The 19069-nt window shown below is 38.7% G+C and overlaps 4 protein-coding genes and 1 long non-coding RNA gene across 7 annotated transcripts; 4 read left to right on the top strand and 1 right to left on the bottom strand.

Annotated features, from left to right (window-relative positions):
* Positions 1–1948: 1948 nt before the first annotated feature.
* Positions 1949–6659, top strand: LOC117629936 (protein PIN-LIKES 6). Of its 2 annotated transcripts, none has more exons than XM_034362612.1 (12): positions 1949–2100; positions 2259–2324; positions 2565–2971; positions 3065–3144; positions 3234–3358; positions 3673–3794; positions 3948–4163; positions 4507–4581; positions 4701–4801; positions 5561–5613; positions 5800–5988; positions 6082–6659. In XM_034362612.1, the coding sequence occupies exons 3-12, from the start codon at positions 2789–2791 to the stop codon at positions 6201–6203; spliced, it is 1266 nt and encodes a 421-aa protein (XP_034218503.1). In that variant the 5' UTR covers positions 1949–2100; positions 2259–2324; positions 2565–2788; the 3' UTR covers positions 6204–6659. The 2 variants fall into 2 exon arrangements, with proteins under 2 accessions (XP_034218503.1, XP_034218504.1); XM_034362613.1 differs by having other exon boundaries at positions 1949–2117.
* A 145-nt stretch (positions 6660–6804) lies between these two features.
* On the bottom strand, positions 6805–9852 carry LOC117629933. The gene is made up of 2 exons (XM_034362607.1): positions 9602–9852; positions 6805–8877 (listed from the first exon to the last, which is right to left on the bottom strand). The coding sequence occupies exon 2, from the start codon at positions 8869–8871 to the stop codon at positions 7093–7095; it is 1779 nt and encodes a 592-aa protein (XP_034218498.1). The 5' UTR covers positions 8872–8877; positions 9602–9852; the 3' UTR covers positions 6805–7092.
* Positions 9853–12082: 2230 nt separating this feature from the next.
* On the top strand, positions 12083–12434 carry LOC117629937. Its single transcript, XR_004586176.1, has 3 exons — positions 12083–12128; positions 12221–12277; positions 12363–12434. It is a non-coding gene; the product is annotated as an uncharacterized LOC117629937 (long non-coding RNA).
* A 1229-nt stretch (positions 12435–13663) lies between these two features.
* On the top strand, positions 13664–15445 carry LOC117629935. Of its 2 annotated transcripts, XM_034362609.1 has the most exons (3): positions 13664–13869; positions 14109–14242; positions 14411–15445. In XM_034362609.1, exons 1-3 carry the CDS (start codon positions 13728–13730, stop codon positions 15431–15433), a joined length of 1299 nt encoding a protein of 432 aa, XP_034218500.1. In that variant the 5' UTR covers positions 13664–13727; the 3' UTR covers positions 15434–15445. The 2 variants fall into 2 exon arrangements, with proteins under 2 accessions (XP_034218500.1, XP_034218502.1); XM_034362611.1 differs by lacking the exon at positions 14109–14242.
* A 670-nt stretch (positions 15446–16115) lies between these two features.
* On the top strand, positions 16116–19003 carry LOC117629934. Its single transcript, XM_034362608.1, has 6 exons — positions 16116–16593; positions 16785–16943; positions 17108–17233; positions 17319–17474; positions 17689–17853; positions 18058–19003. Exons 1-6 carry the CDS (start codon positions 16402–16404, stop codon positions 18634–18636), a joined length of 1377 nt encoding a protein of 458 aa, XP_034218499.1. The 5' UTR covers positions 16116–16401; the 3' UTR covers positions 18637–19003.
* The last annotated feature ends 66 nt before the right edge of the window (positions 19004–19069 follow it).

Below are 19069 nucleotides of genomic sequence, written 5' to 3'. Positions count from 1 at the left end.
CAATCACTTCTCAGAAAAGCAATTAGGAAGCATACAAATCTGATTGTCACACCCATTTCATATATTTAGGGTTCTTGTGAGATATGTTTTGGATCCGTCTGTCCTGTCCTGTCCTGTGTCCAGTGTCCACATTCATATACTAGAAAACACTACTTGATATTTGTGTGGTTAAATCAAGTGCATATTTTCTTCTAAATCACACTACAACAATCTAATCATATTAATATCGCATGATGAGACATTATATTTTTTTGGGCATAATTAATAATGCATGCATGTGACATGATAATTTGTATGTCATAAATAAATAAATAAATAAATAATTTATAAAAGAAGAAAGAACAATTTATTTTGAAATAATTACGCATATATATATCAATAGTTAAAAAACACAGATGCATAGAGGTAAAAAAAAAGTACACTCATATATCAATGGTTAGAGATTCCGTACGATTGATTTACCATGACCTATTTCTATCCGTAATCAAAGTATTAATTAAAATGGTGGTAAGTGAAGTAATAATAAAAGGTGCCTATTTTAAGCATCAACGGTCAGAAATAATTATTCTCATACATCAACGGTTAGAAATTACATGTGACGGATTTGCCGTGACCTATTTCGATTACGCAACGAAGGTATTAATTGGAGTGATGGCAAGTGAAGTGATAAGGGAATAGAGGTGACAGAAAAGCTGATCAGGCTGTGGACTGGTGATTTCCATGAGGAAGGTTGAGAGATACACGATCATCATGTGAATGGGATTCGAGAAGCTCTCTGGCTATTTTATCTCCTTCTGAATCTGACATATATACCCTTTAATTTACTGAAGATATTTATTATTATATATCCAGCTAACAATATAATCATAAACACTGTCTGGCATCATCCTCTCAACAACCATTCCAAAGAAGCAACCTCTGCTTCACAAGGGACAGATCCAGTCTTCATTGCACTTTTCACACTTAAACTTCTCCTCCCCCACCCCACCCTCTCCTCAACCCATCTTTGCCCATCTACCCTTCAAATTCAAACAAACCTTTATGACTTTCCTACTATTCTACTTACATTAAACATCACTATTTTCCACCATCTAAGATCTATAACATTACTTAACACTCTTTCTTTTTTTGTTGCTAGATGATGTCACATTTTTTATTTGGATAATGACATTACTTACATTATTTACTGGGATATATAGTAGATATCACAATTAGTATTGCATATTATAAGTTTGTATATCAAACTACTTTGTTTTTTCTTTCCATACAAACAATAGTGTGTTATTAGAGAATTCAACAGTCGACATGTGTGGACTTATTTGGGATTGCTTCATTACAAAGTACTTCTGCTCATAAACACTCTCAAACATACCAAGATATCAATAATTATTCTCGAACACTTAAACTACAAGTAATTGCAACAATTTTATAGAAACTTAGGTAGGTATGTGTATGTGATACAAATCTTACTATTATTGTGATTAACGAAGAGCAGATTACGCAAAAGAAGTAAAGTTAATTAAGGCAAGGCAACTCTCGTACGCTTTCCTGATGCGACAAGCCGAATTTTTCAGAGACTGTGCATGATGTGACAACTATTTCTCTCGACTCGATCCATCATTTTTAGAACTTTTACCTTACGGTTTTGTTTTTTTGTTCTTTCTCCAACCAGAATTTGAACCTAAAAGAAGAAAAAAGAAAATTGCCAACTCTACAAAACTGTAGTCATCAGGCCTCAGCCACAAAAGCAAAGAAAAAAAATTGAACTGAAAGAGAAAACAAGTTCACATTAGGAATGGGAGGAGAGATGGACAGCGAGTTGCGCGGAAATTTCGTTGGTACCGACTTCTAGTAGCTCACAACGACCAAGCGGGAAGGGGTATTTTTTGTAATATATCGAAAGTTTTAGGGGTAGTTTCGTCACATTTGCCGCTCCATACAAATAGCCGAGCCGTCGACGTTTCTGAGTTTATCCCGACTTTCACTCGTTAGATTTTAATAAGAGAAAAATAGAAATTTTTTGACAGGGAGGTGGCAAGGCGCCAACTAACTAAACCAAAACAAACAGAAAGAAGAGGCAGAGCAAACAGCAAAGAGTTGGTAACTTAGACGACGACGTAATCTTTTTTTGTTTTGTTTGTTTTGATTTTTGAGTTTCAGTTTTATTCCATTTCGGATTCTTCATTTCTTATCCTTTTTTGTCTCGTTTATTTATTTATTTATTTATTTGGTTCTGTGTGTTTCTCCGATTGCTATAGGGTTTGGTTGCTGCGAATTCTCCGTTGGATCCTCGGCAGCTAGAACGCATGACGACAATGATTTAGGTTGGGATTGTTTGCCTTGCCACATTTGGTGTTCATCTTCTACTTTGATTACTTGATTACTTTGATTGAGGTTTACATTAATTATCTTATCAATTGGTTTTGTTTATTTGATGATTCAAATAATGTTTATGTTTTTGGGTTCAAGGATTCGTATTTCGACAATGACTAGGATTTTAGCTGGGATTTGATATATAGCGCAATGGGTATTTCCTTATTTGCTTTTGTTTTTGCTGGTTCAAGGAAAAGTTGCCGAGCAACGGAGGCTTCGCCAGAAAAGAAGAGATTTTTGGACTGCAAATCCCCTTTTTTATTTTCCCAAATAATAAATTAGGGGGCTTTATTTTGAAAGAAGAATTGAATTGTGGGCAGCCTGGTTCTGATTTCATGAGAAGTGCCAATTGGGATAGTTTGAAGAAAAATTGGTGAATTCTTCTGGGCAGGCAACATAGATAGTTGGGGAAAACATGGAAAGGTTTTTACAGGTGGTGGACGTGGCCCAACGGGCCGGAGGGGAGTCGTTACTTGGGACGATCAAGATCGCAGTTTTGCCCATAGCAAAGGTTTTTACAGTGTGCTCCTTGGGCCTTCTAATGGCTTCCAAGTATGTTAACATCTTCCCCGCCAGTGGAAGGAAACTCTTAAATGGGGTAAGCAAAAGCCACATCTCACCCTTGCATTGCAAGCAACTTTCCGGTGTATACTGTGCACTATATAACTGGTTTTCCTACTATTTCTTGCAGCTGGTCTTCTCACTTTTGCTTCCATGTTTGATATTCTCTCAACTTGGACAAGCCATCACCCTACAGAAAATGCTTGAGTGGTAAGAGTTAGTTCTTCTGTTTCTTTTACACTCCATGGCAACAAGGCCAACAATTATATTATTATAACTTGAAATTTATCCTTTTGCAGGTGGTTTATTCCTGTGAATGTCGTTCTGGGTAGTACATCAGGCTCTATAATAGGGTATATTGTTGCATCCATTGTCCGTCCACCTTACCCCTTCTTCAAGTTTACAATTGTACAGATTGGAATAGGTATGCTTTCTTCTACCACTAGTTTAAACATGAGCCTCTAATTGATTCCGAAACGTGGGATGACGAAGTATTCAAGATGATGATTTGAGATCAGTCTTGTAATTTAAGCTACTCGAAACATGCGACTAGCACATCTTTTTCTGCTCATTTATTGCATAATTCACACTTAGCAGCCCATGCAATCTGTCTGTAATCTATAAATAATAGCACAATATATGTGGCTTAATTGGGTATGTAATATATTCAGTATCAACTGCAGGCTCTACCGCAATCTGAGTTATTTTGAATTATATGGGTCTTACCATTGATTGCAGGAAACATTGGGAATGTGCCACTGGTTCTGATTTCAGCTTTATGTAGAGACAAATCAAACCCTTTTGGTGATTCAACTACATGTAAAACAGATGGGACTGCCTATATTTCATTTGGCCAGTGGGTAGGTATTTTGCATTTCACTCTTGATTACCCAAACTTTTATACTTGAATCCAAGTTGCAATTATGCAGGGACTCAAGATTTTTTCTGCACATTAATTCACTCATTTACAATGAACTGCTAAACAATGTGTATTATTTTGGATGCTAATATAGGTTGGTGCAATCATCCTATACACATATGTATTTCATATGTTGGCCCCCCCTCCAGAGGGTACCTTTGACATTGAGGAGGGAGAGCTCCCAATCAAAAACCCTCGAAATGGCAAGATACCTGATCAAGTTCCGCTGCTTACACATGATGAAAACGAAGAGGCAGCACATGAAGAAGAGGTTGCAGAAACTAACTCAAATGTTTCTCACACACCTAAGGTGAGAATGAATTTATTCATCTATACTCAATCCTACATGTCGTGTCAGAACTATCTTCCCATCTGCTGCAAATTATGTATTTCACTTTTTTTGAGAAAAGGGACACTTTTTATTTTAGCATGTGGGAAGTGTGTTGTCAGACAGCAATTTAATAGCAATGGTAGGCTGGTTACAAGTTTTTCAACTTTTGATATGCTTCCATGTATAGATCCATGATGGATAACTGCTTTGCACTTGAAATTTCAGGATTTTCTGCTTTACTTCAGTGCTTCTTTATGTCTGGTTATCTCTGGTATGTAGTATATAATATGGCTCTAATTACATGCCATGATTCATGATGCAGATTACAGATTTCTTGGTTTTTTTCTATGAGAAGTTGAAGCTCAAACAATTACTTCAACCCCCTATAATAGCTTCTGTAAGTTTGATTTATTTGCCAAACTAAATTAATTGCTGTATTTATTAAGGATTTTCAGTTGGATCGTTAACCCATGGACTCATAATAGATTCTAACTAGTAAGCACAAATTTGCTGCAGATCCTGGCCATGGTACTTGGATCGATACCATTTTTAAAGAAAATTATCTTTACCGCTGATGGTCCACTTTTCTTCTTCACAGACAGCTGTATTATCCTTGGGTATGTCCAGTTGAATTTTATACTAAGTGTACCTGATAGCATTTGGTTGTTGTCTTCACTAGGAATGTTGTTGGGTATTCATTTGCTTTATCTCCCAACTAGTTTTTCATGTTTTCTTTTGTATTGTTTGTTTTTAAGTTGCAAGTTCCAGGGTTGATGTTGGTAGATAAAAGGGGTTTCTTGATGTTGACAGAAATAAAATTTAATAATCCAAGAATTCTACTGAAGATTTGTGAAAAAGTTGTTGCAATTTGGAGTGGTGTGTGTGTGAGGTTATAAAAGAGCGTTAGCAGTAATGTGGTGGAAACATTGAACTTGTACAATTCCTATAACCTCTTTCTTGGTCAATATGTTTGTGATAGATGCCTAAGGAAATGAAACTTATTTTTGTGGATTCCATCTCTGTGAGCAGTTAAGTGGTTATAGGATTGGGATTCTCAATTGAATGCAAAGACTTGACGTGAATAGATTTGCCTGCCCCTCTGTTGTAAATAGGAACCTCAACCATTTAATACCTCATGGTAGATATTAAAGCAAGGGTTCCTTGTGAAGAGACTTGTAATAAACCTTTCAAATGGAATTTGTGATTATATGCATAGTATGCTGGAGGCTGAATGGTTCTTATTCCATTTATGTTCAACAGTAACTGAATTGATGTGTCAAAAACACCATTGAGTGGATCATTTCCTCCCACATTATCATTTCCTGCTAAATTTCAATCTTTATTTGTTATAATCTCACAATATTGGTGATTATCAGGGAGGCCATGATTCCATGCATTCTGTTGGCGTTAGGTGGAAACCTTGTCGATGGTGAGTTGACATCCCTTTTCCATGCTTCCATTAATTTGTTCTTGTAGTTTGACCTTGCATAAATAATCTATATATGTCATGTATTGAGAAAATATGCCTTTGCTCAATAATTGTTCGATAAGCATCCCACGTGTTTGGTTTCGAGTATTGATGAATATAGTCGTGACATCTCTGTGATTTTTACAGGTCCAGGAAGTTCAAAACTTGGTCTACGAACAACAGTTGCTATTATAATTGGACGATTAGTCTTGGTGCCCCCTGTAGGACTTGGCATTGTAATGTTGGCCGATAAGCTCGGTTTCCTCCCTGCTGGCGATAAGATGTTCCGATTTGTCCTACTGCTCCAGCACACAATGCCTACATCTGTCCTTGCTGGTACCCAATCTAACTCATAGATCATAGACATATCTTGACCCACTCTTATAACAACATCTAAGTTTCGTATTAACAAATCAACCTTGTCTGCAGGTGCTGTTGCAAATTTAAGAGGCTGTGGAAGAGAGGCAGCTGCCGTCTTGTTCTGGGTTCACATATTTGCTATCTTCTCCATGGCTGGATGGATTGTATTGTACCTCAACATACTGTTTTGAGAAACTAGTCAAAGTTGTCACTGCGCCACACCTATCTACCTTCTTCTGCTATTAATTTCGAGATTTCCTTCTTTGTTGGGCAGTCAATGTTAATAGCTAAGGGTATATATAGCTAAACTTGGAAATTCATTCATGTAAAATGCAAGGTGTCAACCTGTTTCATGGTGAACTGAGGAGCAACCCTTGAATTTTGTTGTGATAGCTGCCCTTTGCGTCCGTTAAGTTTTAGGTCCGTGGAAGGTGAGTTGTCATCTACATTTAGCAGGTGCCTGTATATTTTTAACTTTTCCGAAGGATTGATGGGGGGGTTTAGAAGAAGCTACGACCCCCAACCTGGTTGTAAAGTGGAAGCAATTATATTTTAACGGGCGGTTCCCTTGCCCTCTTTTCCTTTTATCTCATTCTCTTGTAATACAATTTTTAGTCATAAACTTGAGTAAATTTTAGTTCTTTTCAGAGCAAGAATTTGGCTTAGTTGTGATTTGAAGTGCAATTTGGGTTATGTGTATGAGCAAAACAACATATCACAGCTGACAGGGGATGATGTGGAATGGTCAGAAATCAACGCAGGAACTTTCATGAACGATCAATGGCAAGAGCATTAGTGAACTTGCTGTGCGCTTTTAAAAGCTCAAATCTCAGTGGTTTAAACTACGAGGTGACAGGAGAGCTCAACAACCTGAATTACATAGAACACTGAGCTCACATATAAGGTAAATAGGCAACCGTACAATCAATCGACAGATTGACTTATGATTGTACATCAAAAATTGGAAAATTCTTGCTGAATGCCTGCAGCAGAACATGTGCTACAGGCCGAAAAAACAATAGTCAGGAAAGCAAAAACACCGAACTTGGCATCTATATTTACCAACAATTCAAGAACCCCTCAGAAAAGTGACCACCATCTCCTGCTTCTGTTCTCCCTGGGGTTGGGTGAGGGGCCAGTGACATGGGTTGGGCGTCGGGCCTGACCAGCAAAGTTGTGGTTTCCTGCCAGACCTCCTCTTTCCATTAGGGGACTGCCTAACCACAACACAAGAACAATGCCCACGAGACTCACGATTGGGGCAGCAGCAAGAAGAAACCATCTCCCCCGACTATTTTCTCCACCAGAGCCATTAGTTGTTGCTGCCCCCCTATCAGATAGGAACCTCTGCTCCATTCTCCTTTCACTGAAAGCAAACTCTTCATCTTCTTCAGCTCTGTTGAAAGCAACAGAGGAACTGTCCTCACTTGCATTCTGCTGCTGGACATTGCGGGTCTCCACTCTACCACTAATGTTCCGCTTCCCCTCTTCGTAGTCTCTGTCATCAGTTGGTAGCTCGTATCGACAAAGAGGGCAAGTATTCCGTGCACTCAACCATGGCAAAATACAGGAAGGGTGATACAGGTGAGAGCAGGGAAGCTGATTCACTTCAGTACCAATTGTCAACACATCCTTGCAAATTGCACATGCTAAGTCATCATGCTTCTCATGTTCCTTATGAATAGCAACACGAGGCAAACTTTTCACAAAGGACACGGAAGCTGGAGGTGCTCCTCGTCTTAAGCTGTCAGCCTCAGCAAGATGCTCGAGCAATTCCTCAAAGCCTCCCGCATCTAGATAATCACCAGAATTTCCAACATATGGCAGCAACTCTGATTCCTCCGTGTTAGAAAAGATGTTACGGGTATATATTTGACTCCTTCCCCTCATTCTCCAGCGAATCATACCCTCAGATTCAGGAGAATATACCTGTTGGCGCCAATTGACTAAGCCATTACTTCCACCTGGACTCGAAACTAAAAGATTTCGAAGCCGACCTGGGGCTTCTCTAGATTCCACTATGTTTATTTCAGCATCAGCTTCTTCCCATTCATCATCTTCTTCATCCCCTTCATCATCATCATCATCATCATCATCATCATCATCATCTTCTTCTTCTTCTTCAGTGTCATCTGAGTTCCACTGGTCAAGACCAGCATGCATTGGATCAATGTCAGTATCACTATCAAAAGCACTTCCATCATCTGGTTGAATAATCGTTTCTGTATCCAGGAAACCATGTAGGTCTACAGAAGCATCAGAGTCCCCTCCATAAGCACTAAAAGAAATCGCATCACTCTCACCATGAAATGCCCTGTATCGACCAAAACTCAGATTTGATTCATTTTCCCCATACAGAGAATCCCCGTTATCATAACCATCACTTTCAGTATCAGAAAGTACCCGCCGCCATCTTCTAGACCCACTTGGTGTAGTACGGGAACTTGTGCGTTGAGATACCCTAGCAGCTGGATCACCATCTGCAGGAAAATCCTCAAGCCCAGAGCCAGGGGATTGGTTTTGCCGCATCAGATTAATCATATGTGAGAATTGTTGTGAGAAAATATTATCAAGTGACTCAGAACTGCTGTTCCTAGCTCTTCTTCTCGTAGATGGCGTCCCCTGATAAGAATCATGTGTGGGGCCACCATGATCTTCAAGGTACAAAAATTTACAGTCCCCACACATGCTGATAGTTTCAAGATCCCCAGTTGCCTCATTCTCGGGGGAAAAAGTCCTTTGGCATAGAGCACATGTTGCAGACTGCACAGAATGGTCACCTACCATACCACTATCCTCATTGCTGTCAACAATGGACTGACGCAACTCTTCCAAGAATCTCTGTGAGACTGAATCCATCTAAAACTGAAAAGAGCACAACATCAAAAACAAAGAGAAGCAAAGTTCTATTGGAAAACAGAGGATATTACAAGAAAAAATGCTGACCAAGGACAAGATGATGACCGAGCAAACCGCAAACCAGAAAGTGTTTACATTTAAATTACTTAAACCCTGCTCTCTAAAGGCCGCCTAAAAAAGAAAACTTAACAGACTCGATTACGAAATTGGATTAATTGATTCAACAATGCACAACAGTAGAGAGAAATATACGTAACACTAGTTGGACACCAAACTTTAAAATTCCACAAACTGTAAAGCATGAATGATAAAGAGAAAACCCCCAGAGATTTGAGGTATTGAAGCTCACATTTTAAGACAAAAGCATAGAATAAAGTAGACGAAACCAATTACGAGCTGATACTAATCTTAGACAGCAAAATCCCCAATAAAAATTTGGCTATGGATACGTAAACACATCACTATATCAGTATCCAGCTTCTTCTTCAACAACAGCTGTCAGTTTTTCTTCTTAAAGCACACATACACATCTCGGCCTTTGCATCTGAAACCCCCATTTCTGTACCAATTTGTTCACCCACCACACAATGACAGCAGTTTACACAAATTCTAGGCACAAATTGGTAGATAACTTTGTAAAAGAAATATAAAGAAAGTGAATTGCAAACCCAAATTACAAATCATATTAGCAGTTACAAAGAGCAAATCTTTCGTGGGTTAGAGTAATTACCAGAGAGAGGAAGCTGAAAATAAATTACTCCGATCCTTAATACCTCAACAGCTCCGATCATTCGGTCTTGAGCTTCAAGATTGTACAAAAAACCCAACGATCTGATAAGTGAAACGAAATTTCTTAAGGAAGACGAAGAAGAAGAAGAAATAGCGTAACTTTTGGGCAAGACAAGACCTCTTCAACTCTCACTCTGTCAGTCGTTGGAGGGTGGAGATGAGGGTTGGAAGACACAGACGTTCATGAACCTGTAAATCGAATTTTGTGTGTGCGCTCGCACGCCTCACATCGTATCCAATCATCACCGTCCATCTCATTTGATCATTCTACCTAACCCCACACAGCACTATATGGCGCGTCAATCATAACTTACTATCATCTTCACCGTACAAACAATGGGGCCCACGTTTATACTTTAGGCCCTAGCTTTTGTCGCCAAGGAGGTGCGTTTGGGGCATCTGGGTCATCCAGTCTCTACCTCACTTCAACGGCCTTTACGGGAGTGGGGCCCAACCCTAGCCTTTTTTGTGAAAAATTCTAGCTATGAATATATTTTTTTCAGAATACTATAACTGTATATTTACCACTAGCGCCCATAACTCCAACTGTGCCAAAAAAAAAAAAAATCATTTAGCTTATGTAGTCCAATTTTGTAAAGAAAAAAGGACTCAAAACTCTCATTCCTTTTTCTTTGTTTAATGGGTTACACCTATTAAAACAAAGACATTTGTTACATACATCAAAAAGTCATTTCACATGCAAGTAGGCGACTGACTCTAGCATATTTATAGCCTTTTTTATGGGCCGGTATGAACATGGTAGTACCAACTTATTTGAATAGTGTCACGTCCAGTATTTGGTGCACTAAAATAATTAGACCTAATTTTCCCTAGCCGAGACATGAGTCATGTCTCGAGGCACAAGACTCAAAGCCCACATCTAAGAACCCATTACGGGTTAGAAAAAAAAAAATAAAAAACAAGGTCCTTGGGTGCTACAGGCTTGCAGCCCACAATTGAGTGTTCTAGGCCATTGAGTATACAAATCTTGTCCTCTAAAAGCAAGAAGAACTTGGGCTTGGACTTCCCTAATTGAAAAGTTCCCTCTATTTCAGCCCAACCCAAAAAAAGAGAGGAAAACTTGAATAAAAAATACATTTTTTTTTGCCAAACAAAAAACTTATGTTTACCATATATCAGTGTGTTGATGCACGGTCTGTGAAACGCGCGTTGTGGTAACTTGTACCTGGAATGTGGAGGAATTGTTTGCCTCTTTTGTGTGTGAAACGTCCAAATAAGAGAGCAGGTTTAGTAAAAGGTCTGTGGTAAAACAGGGTACCAAAATGAAGCCTAAAGCCTTTAACGTGTGATGATGATTTCTACATATTTTGACTGTAGAGTCTTCTGCAGATGGTACCCCTTCCCACGTATAAGTCCTCATTGCTTATTTGACCATATTTCCAATTCCTCTTCAGACTGAATTGAATGCTCTTCCTCCCTCTCTTCAGTTATTATTGCATTACAAGAAGATCATGAAAACATTAATGGTTTTTTTATAGCTGAGAGGAGCCATGAATGGTATAAAATAAGCACCAAATGGAAGAACAAATATTGGGTTTAACGTTTTTACCTCATCTGGGATATTCACATCTCTCATACAAAGAAACAACCACCCTTTGGCAAAGCTCTGTCTCATGATTCTGATCTCCCCATATTGTAATTTGTAACCCCTTGACCACGTTCTTCACTGCATTATTCATCAGCCTCTCTCTCTCTCTCTCTCTCTCTCTCTCTCTCTCTCTCTCTAAAGCTTTAGAGCCATAGAAATCAGCTGGCCAAAACCCCAACAAAGGCAAGCTAAGACATTGTTTGTAAAAATGTCTAGGTGGGTTTTTGTTCATATGTACAGAAATGTGAGAGTATGTTTGAAAGTTCTCAACTTTAACAATGTGGGGTTTTCACTTTTTGTTGTCATGAACTGTGTGTAGTAGAAAATTAGACAAGTCAAAGTGGAAGGTGGAGGGGCACAGAAGGAGCCCAAGAATATCTGCTTTGGAAGCCTGTAAGGCTCAGCCGCCTACACTCCTGAGCATCACTGGTACAAGTACTACTAGCACTGCTGCTACTGCTACAGCTCGTAATTTTAGTGCACAGAGAATGAAGCGCAACTTGGGTAACAGTGAGGGGCCAGCTTCCAGAACAAGGGCCAGAAAGAAGAGGAACCTCAGACCTGTTCAAGAAGTTGCTGCCGCAACACCTTCATCCCCATCAAACCAGGAAAGTTGTTTTTCTTTTCTTTCTCCCATTGCAATTTATATCACTTAAACTCCTATGTTCTCCAAATAAATGGAGTGTTGTGGGCTAAAAGTGACATTATATTTGTTTATAAGGGGTTTTTGTAATCATATCACGTCACCAGTTCCTCATTATGTTGTTTGAGCTGAGTAATTTCCAATACCAATTTAACGTCTGTACTGTCATGCAGGTTCGAGAAGAAACCAGCCACGATGATCACCAAACTAATAGTGGTGAGCCCCTTTTCTGCTTAATCACATTCTCTGCTATTTCAATGACTTTGCTGCTGCTGTTGTTATCTGTAGTCTATTTGTTTTTCTATCAGATCAACAGGTTGTGCGGGGTAAAGATCTTAAGCCTGGAGTTCATGCTGCCTCTACTGGTTAGCCTCATTTCTTGATTGAGAAGTCTCATTGTACATTGGCTGCTTTATGATTTTACACATTCTAACTTAATGCTTGTATTAGATCAACCATCCACTGAATCTTCACTGCAGTTGCCGGAAAAACGCATACTTGAGCTTATCCTTGACATATTACAGAGGTGGGTGCTCTTCCCATTTTATTGTAACATTCTTCACAATGAATTATGTGTATCTAAAACTGCAACAATTCAAAAAACTGTCGAGTACTCTTTTGATGAATTCATCTTAACGATGAATTATTTGTGGTTGCATCTATATTTTACGTAGTTATTAGGAAATTTCTTCATTATGTTGTAACATATTTTCCAAAAATTACAGGAGAGATACCTATGAAATATTTGCGGAACCAGTTGACCCAAATGAGGTGTATATCTCCTTGCTACTTTGTCATTTCATATAATGAATATGTTCTTTTTCTTTTCTCAGTCATGGTTGTAAATTTTCCTGCTCTTTTATAAGGTTGAGGGTTACTATGAAATCATCGAAGAGCCTATGGATTTTGGGACCATGAGGGCTAAACTTCATGAAGGAATGTATAGAAATCTTGAACAATTTGAGGTATGCTCCTTCTCAAAAATTAGTTCTGCTTTCACTGTAGTTTGTTTTTTAACCATAAATCTCCCAATGGCAATACCTCACCAAAGTATTCTTTGTTTAATTTTGTCTCAACTTGGGGACAAATGGCTTATTAATTGCCTCCTCTAATTGAACTCAAAATAATAGTAATGTAAGATTCATAATATTTCAGACTCTGTTATTTAATTTTCTGCTCACTAAGGCATTTTTGTCTCATTTTACTCTGTATGCACCATAATGGAAAATTCAAACTTATTCAATTTCGGATATTGCTGGTATAAACTATTTAAAATGTCCTTGCATGCCAGATAATCTTAAATTTCTAATATTCGGAAAGCACTTTTCTTTTTCTCGCATAACATATGTAAACTAGATTATGATCTGTTGGTGATTCTGCTAGTTATAAAGCTGTCTTTGGCTGTTTAGACTGTTTGCTATTTATATATCATCTACTGTGACATCTGATTACAATTAATGAACTGTTTGCAGCATGATGCATTTCTAATAACCGAAAATGCAATGCATTTTAATTCTACAGCAACCATATTTTTTAGACAGGTATGCTAATTCAATCTTCTGAAAACTTTTGGAAAGTTTAATCTGAATTCTTCAACTAGAAAATCTAAATATAATCCATGAACTGAGTGAAACCTCTTGGTTTTTACAGGCTCGTGCCATACATGAGCTAACTAAGAAGGTATTTCATGTTTTGGAAACCTATCCTGAGAAATTTGAATTAGAATTCTCAGAGACAAGACAAAGAAGTGGTAGAAGGGCGCGAGGAGAAGCTGGGAGGTCAGCGTCTAGCTCATATCCTAAAATTGCTACAAACATGAAATCCCTTAGCATGAAGATAGCTGAATTTTCTAAAGCTATTCCATGCTCACTTAGTGGTTCATCAAATGTCAGAAGATGTCAAGTAAAGACAGGGTGCTCTGGCACTATTGATGCAAGAGAGCACAGAAATCTTTCTGGTAAGAAGTAAAAGATATGTTACGTTTTATGTTAATTTTGTAATTCTAAAGTCATCAAAAGTTCAAACTTCCAGCACACTGAGTTATGTAAATGACAAATGGTTTATGACCTAGATTTATGTTTACTTACAATTTTGTGTATTCCATGATACAAATCTGAATTCAAATTTATCATGAAATCTAGATATTTCCTATCTATTTTCAGTCAGAATTTGGACCTTTGTGTTTGTTAATAATAGGTACTCAAGATTATAGAAGATCTAGATCTTTTGAAGCAGATCCACGCTGTACATATAGACCTTGGACATCGTACCTCGATGAGAATGAGTCAACTGGTTTGACACTATCTAGTAATTTAAAACAACTTGAGCATGTAAGCCTTCTTTTCTTGTGTTTTTGTTCTACATGTACATCTCGTTGGTCCTCGATAACTTAATGCCAAATTTCCTGCAAGGCTAAGAAAACTAATGTAGTTTTTCATTTATGTTTCATTGATTGATGTCACAAAAACTACCATGAGAACAGTCAATTTTCTGTGTAGGCTAATCAGCAGGATATTGGTTACACCGAAAGCTTGATGTTGTTTGTTAAAGACTTGGGACCAACAGCTCAGAAGATTGCAAGAAAGAAGTTACTTGGATCTTTCCAGTTGCAAAAAAGTCAAATTCCTTTGGCATCTACCTTTACCCAATGGGCACCTAGTACTCTGAATGATATATTTGCTTCATCGCAATCTCAAAACTTCCAGGGCAACCTTCATGGGCATCCTTCTATCAAGAAGAGCACTGGTGACAGTTTCCATTCATGGGATGCTGATAAAAGAGGAAAGGGATCTTTAGGTGATGAAATTGGCATCCAAAGTGGCAAAGTTGCAGTGGCATCCAGTAGTGACAGACAGAACTCACATGGTACTTTTGGTGGGAAAATTCAGTCCAGTGAATTTCATCAGAACAGAAGAAATGAGATTCAGTTGGATTCTTATTCCTTGAAAACTCATGCTGCAGACAACAGTTGCTCAGTTTCTGGGTTCAAAAACATTGGCAGCAACTCAACACCACTGATACTGAACCAATGGAAGTCGGTTAATCGAACGCAATCATTGGAGCCACCCCAATGGAAGTCGGTTAATCAAACACAATCATTGGAGCCACCTTCAGATTCTTCTCAGTCAAATTTGTTGGAACCAAGGTTGAGAAACTTGGGATTTTCAAGTTTTAGTCGAACTAAGAACAAATTGAGTTCATTTAATTCGAGAGAAGATTGCGATCAAACCAAAGCTGAGACAAGCCAAGTGTCAAAAACAGACCAAGCCAGGCCACCGGTTCGCCAGTTCACATTTGATCTGCCATATTTGAGAGCCCAACTTGGTAAGATAAATTCTTCAGGACAAGATAGATTCTTGCAGAAAGGTTCAGGTGCTGAGCTGATCTTGCCTGATAAAAATAGTCATCAGAGAGCTTCAACCTGTACCCGCCATTTGGAGATGAGAAATCAGCCTCATAGTGATTATCAAAACCAGCCTTCAATGGATACTCAGTACACTGATTTAGCTCTTCAGCTGTAAGAAAACGACCGAAGTTCTAAAACAAAAGAAATATTTGAACCTTCATGTACTTAAATCCGTTGTTAAAATGTCATACAGAAAGTCCAAATGTATAACTTAAAAATTGTTCAAGATCATTCTCTTGGAAGTGCTAATTGGCTCAAAAAGTTGTTGAAAAAATAAAAAGATTCATGTGCTTGAGAGCTTGACCTGTCAATGTCATACCAAGCAATCACATTATAAAGAGACTAGGGTGGCATACGAACACGGTTACTTGCTCCTAAAGCAATAAGATAAACTATAGATTATACAAAATGGCTCACACGTCACAACAGCTAGTTCCCAGAGGGTCCAGTTGGATGATGAAGTCCTTTTACAAGTTGTCCCACAACAACAACAGCACATTACAACAACAGCATTCACATTGTGATTAATTCATACCCTAACAGAGAAACGTGAATCTGTCAATCTAACAGCTTTCTCGTTAAATGAGAACCCGCATTCGTATTGTAGTAAAATCCAAATCCAAATTGAAATTATTAAATTTGTTTTGTGTAGTTAAAGTATGTGCCTTAGTTGGATGGATGGTTATGGAAATGAAAATCCAAAGGCAAAGAAAGAGAACAGGTGTTGAAGAAACAGAAGGCATATAGGCAATGTATTATATATAGGGGGAGAGGTGTTTGCTATTATTTTTCTGTTTCTGGTTTGTGTGTTTGCGGCATAACATTCATTCATTTCATATTTCGGTTTTTTATTTGCCTTCAGAAGAAAAGGCGGAAGAGTTGGTTAGTTAGGCCACAAAGCCATCCGCCACCAGAACAAAAAAAAAAAAAATTAAAAAACCAACCATAAAACTCTTAAAGCACCCTTCTTCTTCTTCCTCCTCCTCCTTCGTCGTAGTCGTTGTCATCGCGGTGGTGACGATCGGCGAAAGGGAAATTCATTTTATCTCAATAAGAAAGGAAGAAAGCTCTGCAGTGAAAAAAATGGCGTACAGAAGAAGGCAGGGGATGTCGAGGGCGTCAACTTTCAAGGAGGAGATTATCCATCGCCCGCCTGATGACAATTCTGCTTCCATTTTGCAATCTTCGTCTTCTTTCTCTGGTTCTTCATCTCTCGCTGCTCAGGCCATTCGTGCTTCCACTCTCTCCGCTGAGCGCAACAACAACCGATCCAAGGTTTCCTTTTTCTGATCCCTCGGATAATTCTGGATCCAACTGTTACTTTTTTATAAATTTCATAACATCTCCTCTGTTTCTCTGATCTGATCTGCTTATTACTGGGTTGGTTTTATTTGCAATGGTTTGTGACCCTGTTCTTAATTTGTGTGGTAAGAGATTATTTTGATCATGCCTTATAAATAATGCAGGATTTTTCGGCATATGACGAATCGGCCACAAAATCTGGGTTTTGGGGTGTTCTGGCTCGCAAAGCTAAAGCCATTCTTGATGAGGATGGTGAGTTTCTGCAAGATGATATGCTTGGAGGCGTCAGCTCACAGTCCTCCAATGCCTCCACTGGCACCCAGGTGAACTCCAACTTGATCTTTGTTTGCAATATTGAAATGGGCTTTCTTCAAGTTTCTTTCTGCAGCACCATATACAAATATCATTTCATGCACAGATAACTTTTGATTGGAATTTTCTGAGCTATGTTGTGTAATATTTTGGTGTGTTTAACTTTTGGAGACAGTTCCAACAACCCTATCTGTCATCTGACAACTCTATAAGAATGGAAAATCCTGCAATCCGCAAGGGCTTGGACAGAATCACAACTTCCCTCAATCAGCTTGGTGACACTTTCGAGAAGGCTTTTGAGGTTGCTAAAACTTCCGTGCTTTTGATATGTCAAATTCAGTAATTTAGGAAGCAATTTTATTCACAATGCAGTTTATGGCTTTCAGGAAGGTCGTACGATTGTGGAGAACAAGACTGCCGACATCAAACTGCAAATTAAACGAAGGGGAGACCATCCTGAGGCACAAGCTTATTATGTGAACCAGAGCAATTCAGGGCAGCAGCCTAAGAACCCTGATACTCAACTCAAGGCATCACGCGACGTAAGGTGGCAATTATGTTATTGTGTGTGACTTGTTAGAAGTAGAGAATATTCTAATCAAAAGACTAAATGAATCTGATTGAAGTTATTGAATCATTCTAAAGTTGATCTATATGTTCATGAAGGGTTTGAATGTCGTTCTCATTTTCCGTTTATTCATTTAGACTTCACTTAAGCCAGTGGAATGCATAAATGGTCTTTGTTTTGGATCACAGGTTGCAATGGCAACAGCTGCCAAAGCAAAATTACTTCTTCGGGAGCTGAAAACTGTTAAAGCAGATCTGGCTTTTGCAAAGGAACGATGTTCTCAACTAGAAGAAGAAAATAAACGCCATCGCGAGAATCGTGACAAGGGAAACCACCGAGCAGATGACGACTTGGTATGTCTCCTGCTTTTCTTGTCAGTTTTCATTGTGCTGTGTCAAGGTTCCTAATGCAGGATACTGCATTCTCTGCTTCTTTGTTTCTCATGTTGTGTATAATTTCTGTTAGCCGATAGGCAAATGCTTGCACATCTATGTATCTCCAGTTTAGTGCTTAAAACTTCTTTGTTTCTAACATGATTATATATGTGATGATATCAGATCCGCCTTCAACTGGAGACACTGCTGGCGGAGAAGTCACGCTTAGCGAATGAGAATTCAGTTTATGCTCGCGAGAATCGGTTCCTGAGGGAAATTGTTGAATATCACCAGCTCACAATGCAGGATGTTGTGTATTTAGATGATGAAGAAGTTTCTGAAGTTTACCCCTTAACCAGCTCCACCGGGGTCTCCAGGATGCTTTCCATTTCCCCGCCCTCAACACCTCCTTCCCCGCCTCCAGAGGACCCTTCACCTGTAACCGCACCAGTTACTGAAGAAATATCACCTCTCCTCAACAAGCCACAAGAAAATAAAGATGTTTCTGCAAATGAGGCCACACCAAGTTCCAATATCTCAGGTCCTAATAGAGAAGATACTAAAACACCTTCTTCAGCAGAAGCTGCTACTAAAACACCTCCTATAGCAGAAGCAGCTACTAAATCACCTTCTGTAGCAGAAGCTGACCCTAAAACACCTCCTACAGCAGAAGCTTCTCCGAAAACACCTCCTACAGCAGAAGCTTCTCCAAAAACACCTTCTGTAGCAGAAGATACGAAAAGACCTCGAGCTTCTGCATAAGCAACGTTGTTCGTTTTTATTAAAGATTTAGAGTAGCATTTGTTATTTTTTGTTCTTCCTTTTTCTCTTGGAGAGGGGAAGGGGAAGAGGAAGAAGAGGAGGGTGGGAGGGGGTATTCTTCTTCCACTTACAATACTATTTGTGGATGTAATATTTCGTTTGAGGTTGGGTTGTTTCTACTAGTGCCCTGTGTACCTCTTAGTACAAGATCAAATATTGTCCATTGTCTTCCTGTACAATCAGTGCACCATTTTTGTTCCTGAGTTTTCAGATTTCTTATTTGATTTGTATTGATTTGTTCTGAATAATATTGTCAGTTCTTACGACACATTTATTCTGTGTCGGTCAAACCTGTGCGGTTTTTCAACTTCTCATGTGCTGCAATTATTTAAACCAAAATCTTTTGTTCCATTCTTTATTAACTTAAATCCAA

Source organism: Prunus dulcis, chromosome 6, assembly GCF_902201215.1.
Source record: "Prunus dulcis chromosome 6, ALMONDv2, whole genome shotgun sequence".
Classification (NCBI taxonomy): domain Eukaryota; kingdom Viridiplantae; phylum Streptophyta; class Magnoliopsida; order Rosales; family Rosaceae; genus Prunus; species Prunus dulcis.
The sequence above is the reverse complement of the archived record's forward strand: the minus strand, read 5'-3'. Positions and strand labels throughout refer to the sequence as shown.

Bases quoted from the DNA above. Each gene is read 5' to 3' on its own strand.
- LOC117629933 (XM_034362607.1), bottom strand. From the start codon at position 8,871: ATGGATTCAGTCTCACAGAGATTCTTGGAAGAGTTGCGTCAGTCCATT.
- LOC117629935 (XM_034362609.1), top strand. From the start codon at position 13,728: ATGAAATCCCTTAGCATGAAGATAGCTGAATTTTCTAAAGCTATTCCA. The intron at 13,870-14,108 runs GTAAGAAGTAAA...TGTTAATAATAG, and splicing joins AGAGCACAGAAATCTTTCTG to GTACTCAAGATTATAGAAGA. The intron at 14,243-14,410 runs GTAAGCCTTCTT...TTTTCTGTGTAG, and splicing joins ATTTAAAACAACTTGAGCAT to GCTAATCAGCAGGATATTGG.
- LOC117629936 (XM_034362612.1), top strand. From the start codon at position 2,789: ATGGAAAGGTTTTTACAGGTGGTGGACGTGGCCCAACGGGCCGGAGGG. The intron at 3,359-3,672 runs GTATGCTTTCTT...CATTGATTGCAG, and splicing joins AATTGTACAGATTGGAATAG to GAAACATTGGGAATGTGCCA. The intron at 4,164-4,506 runs GTGAGAATGAAT...TTCATGATGCAG, and splicing joins ATGTTTCTCACACACCTAAG to ATTACAGATTTCTTGGTTTT.
- LOC117629934 (XM_034362608.1), top strand. From the start codon at position 16,402: ATGGCGTACAGAAGAAGGCAGGGGATGTCGAGGGCGTCAACTTTCAAG. The intron at 16,944-17,107 runs GTGAACTCCAAC...TTTTGGAGACAG, and splicing joins ATGCCTCCACTGGCACCCAG to TTCCAACAACCCTATCTGTC. The intron at 17,234-17,318 runs GTTGCTAAAACT...TATGGCTTTCAG, and splicing joins CTTTCGAGAAGGCTTTTGAG to GAAGGTCGTACGATTGTGGA.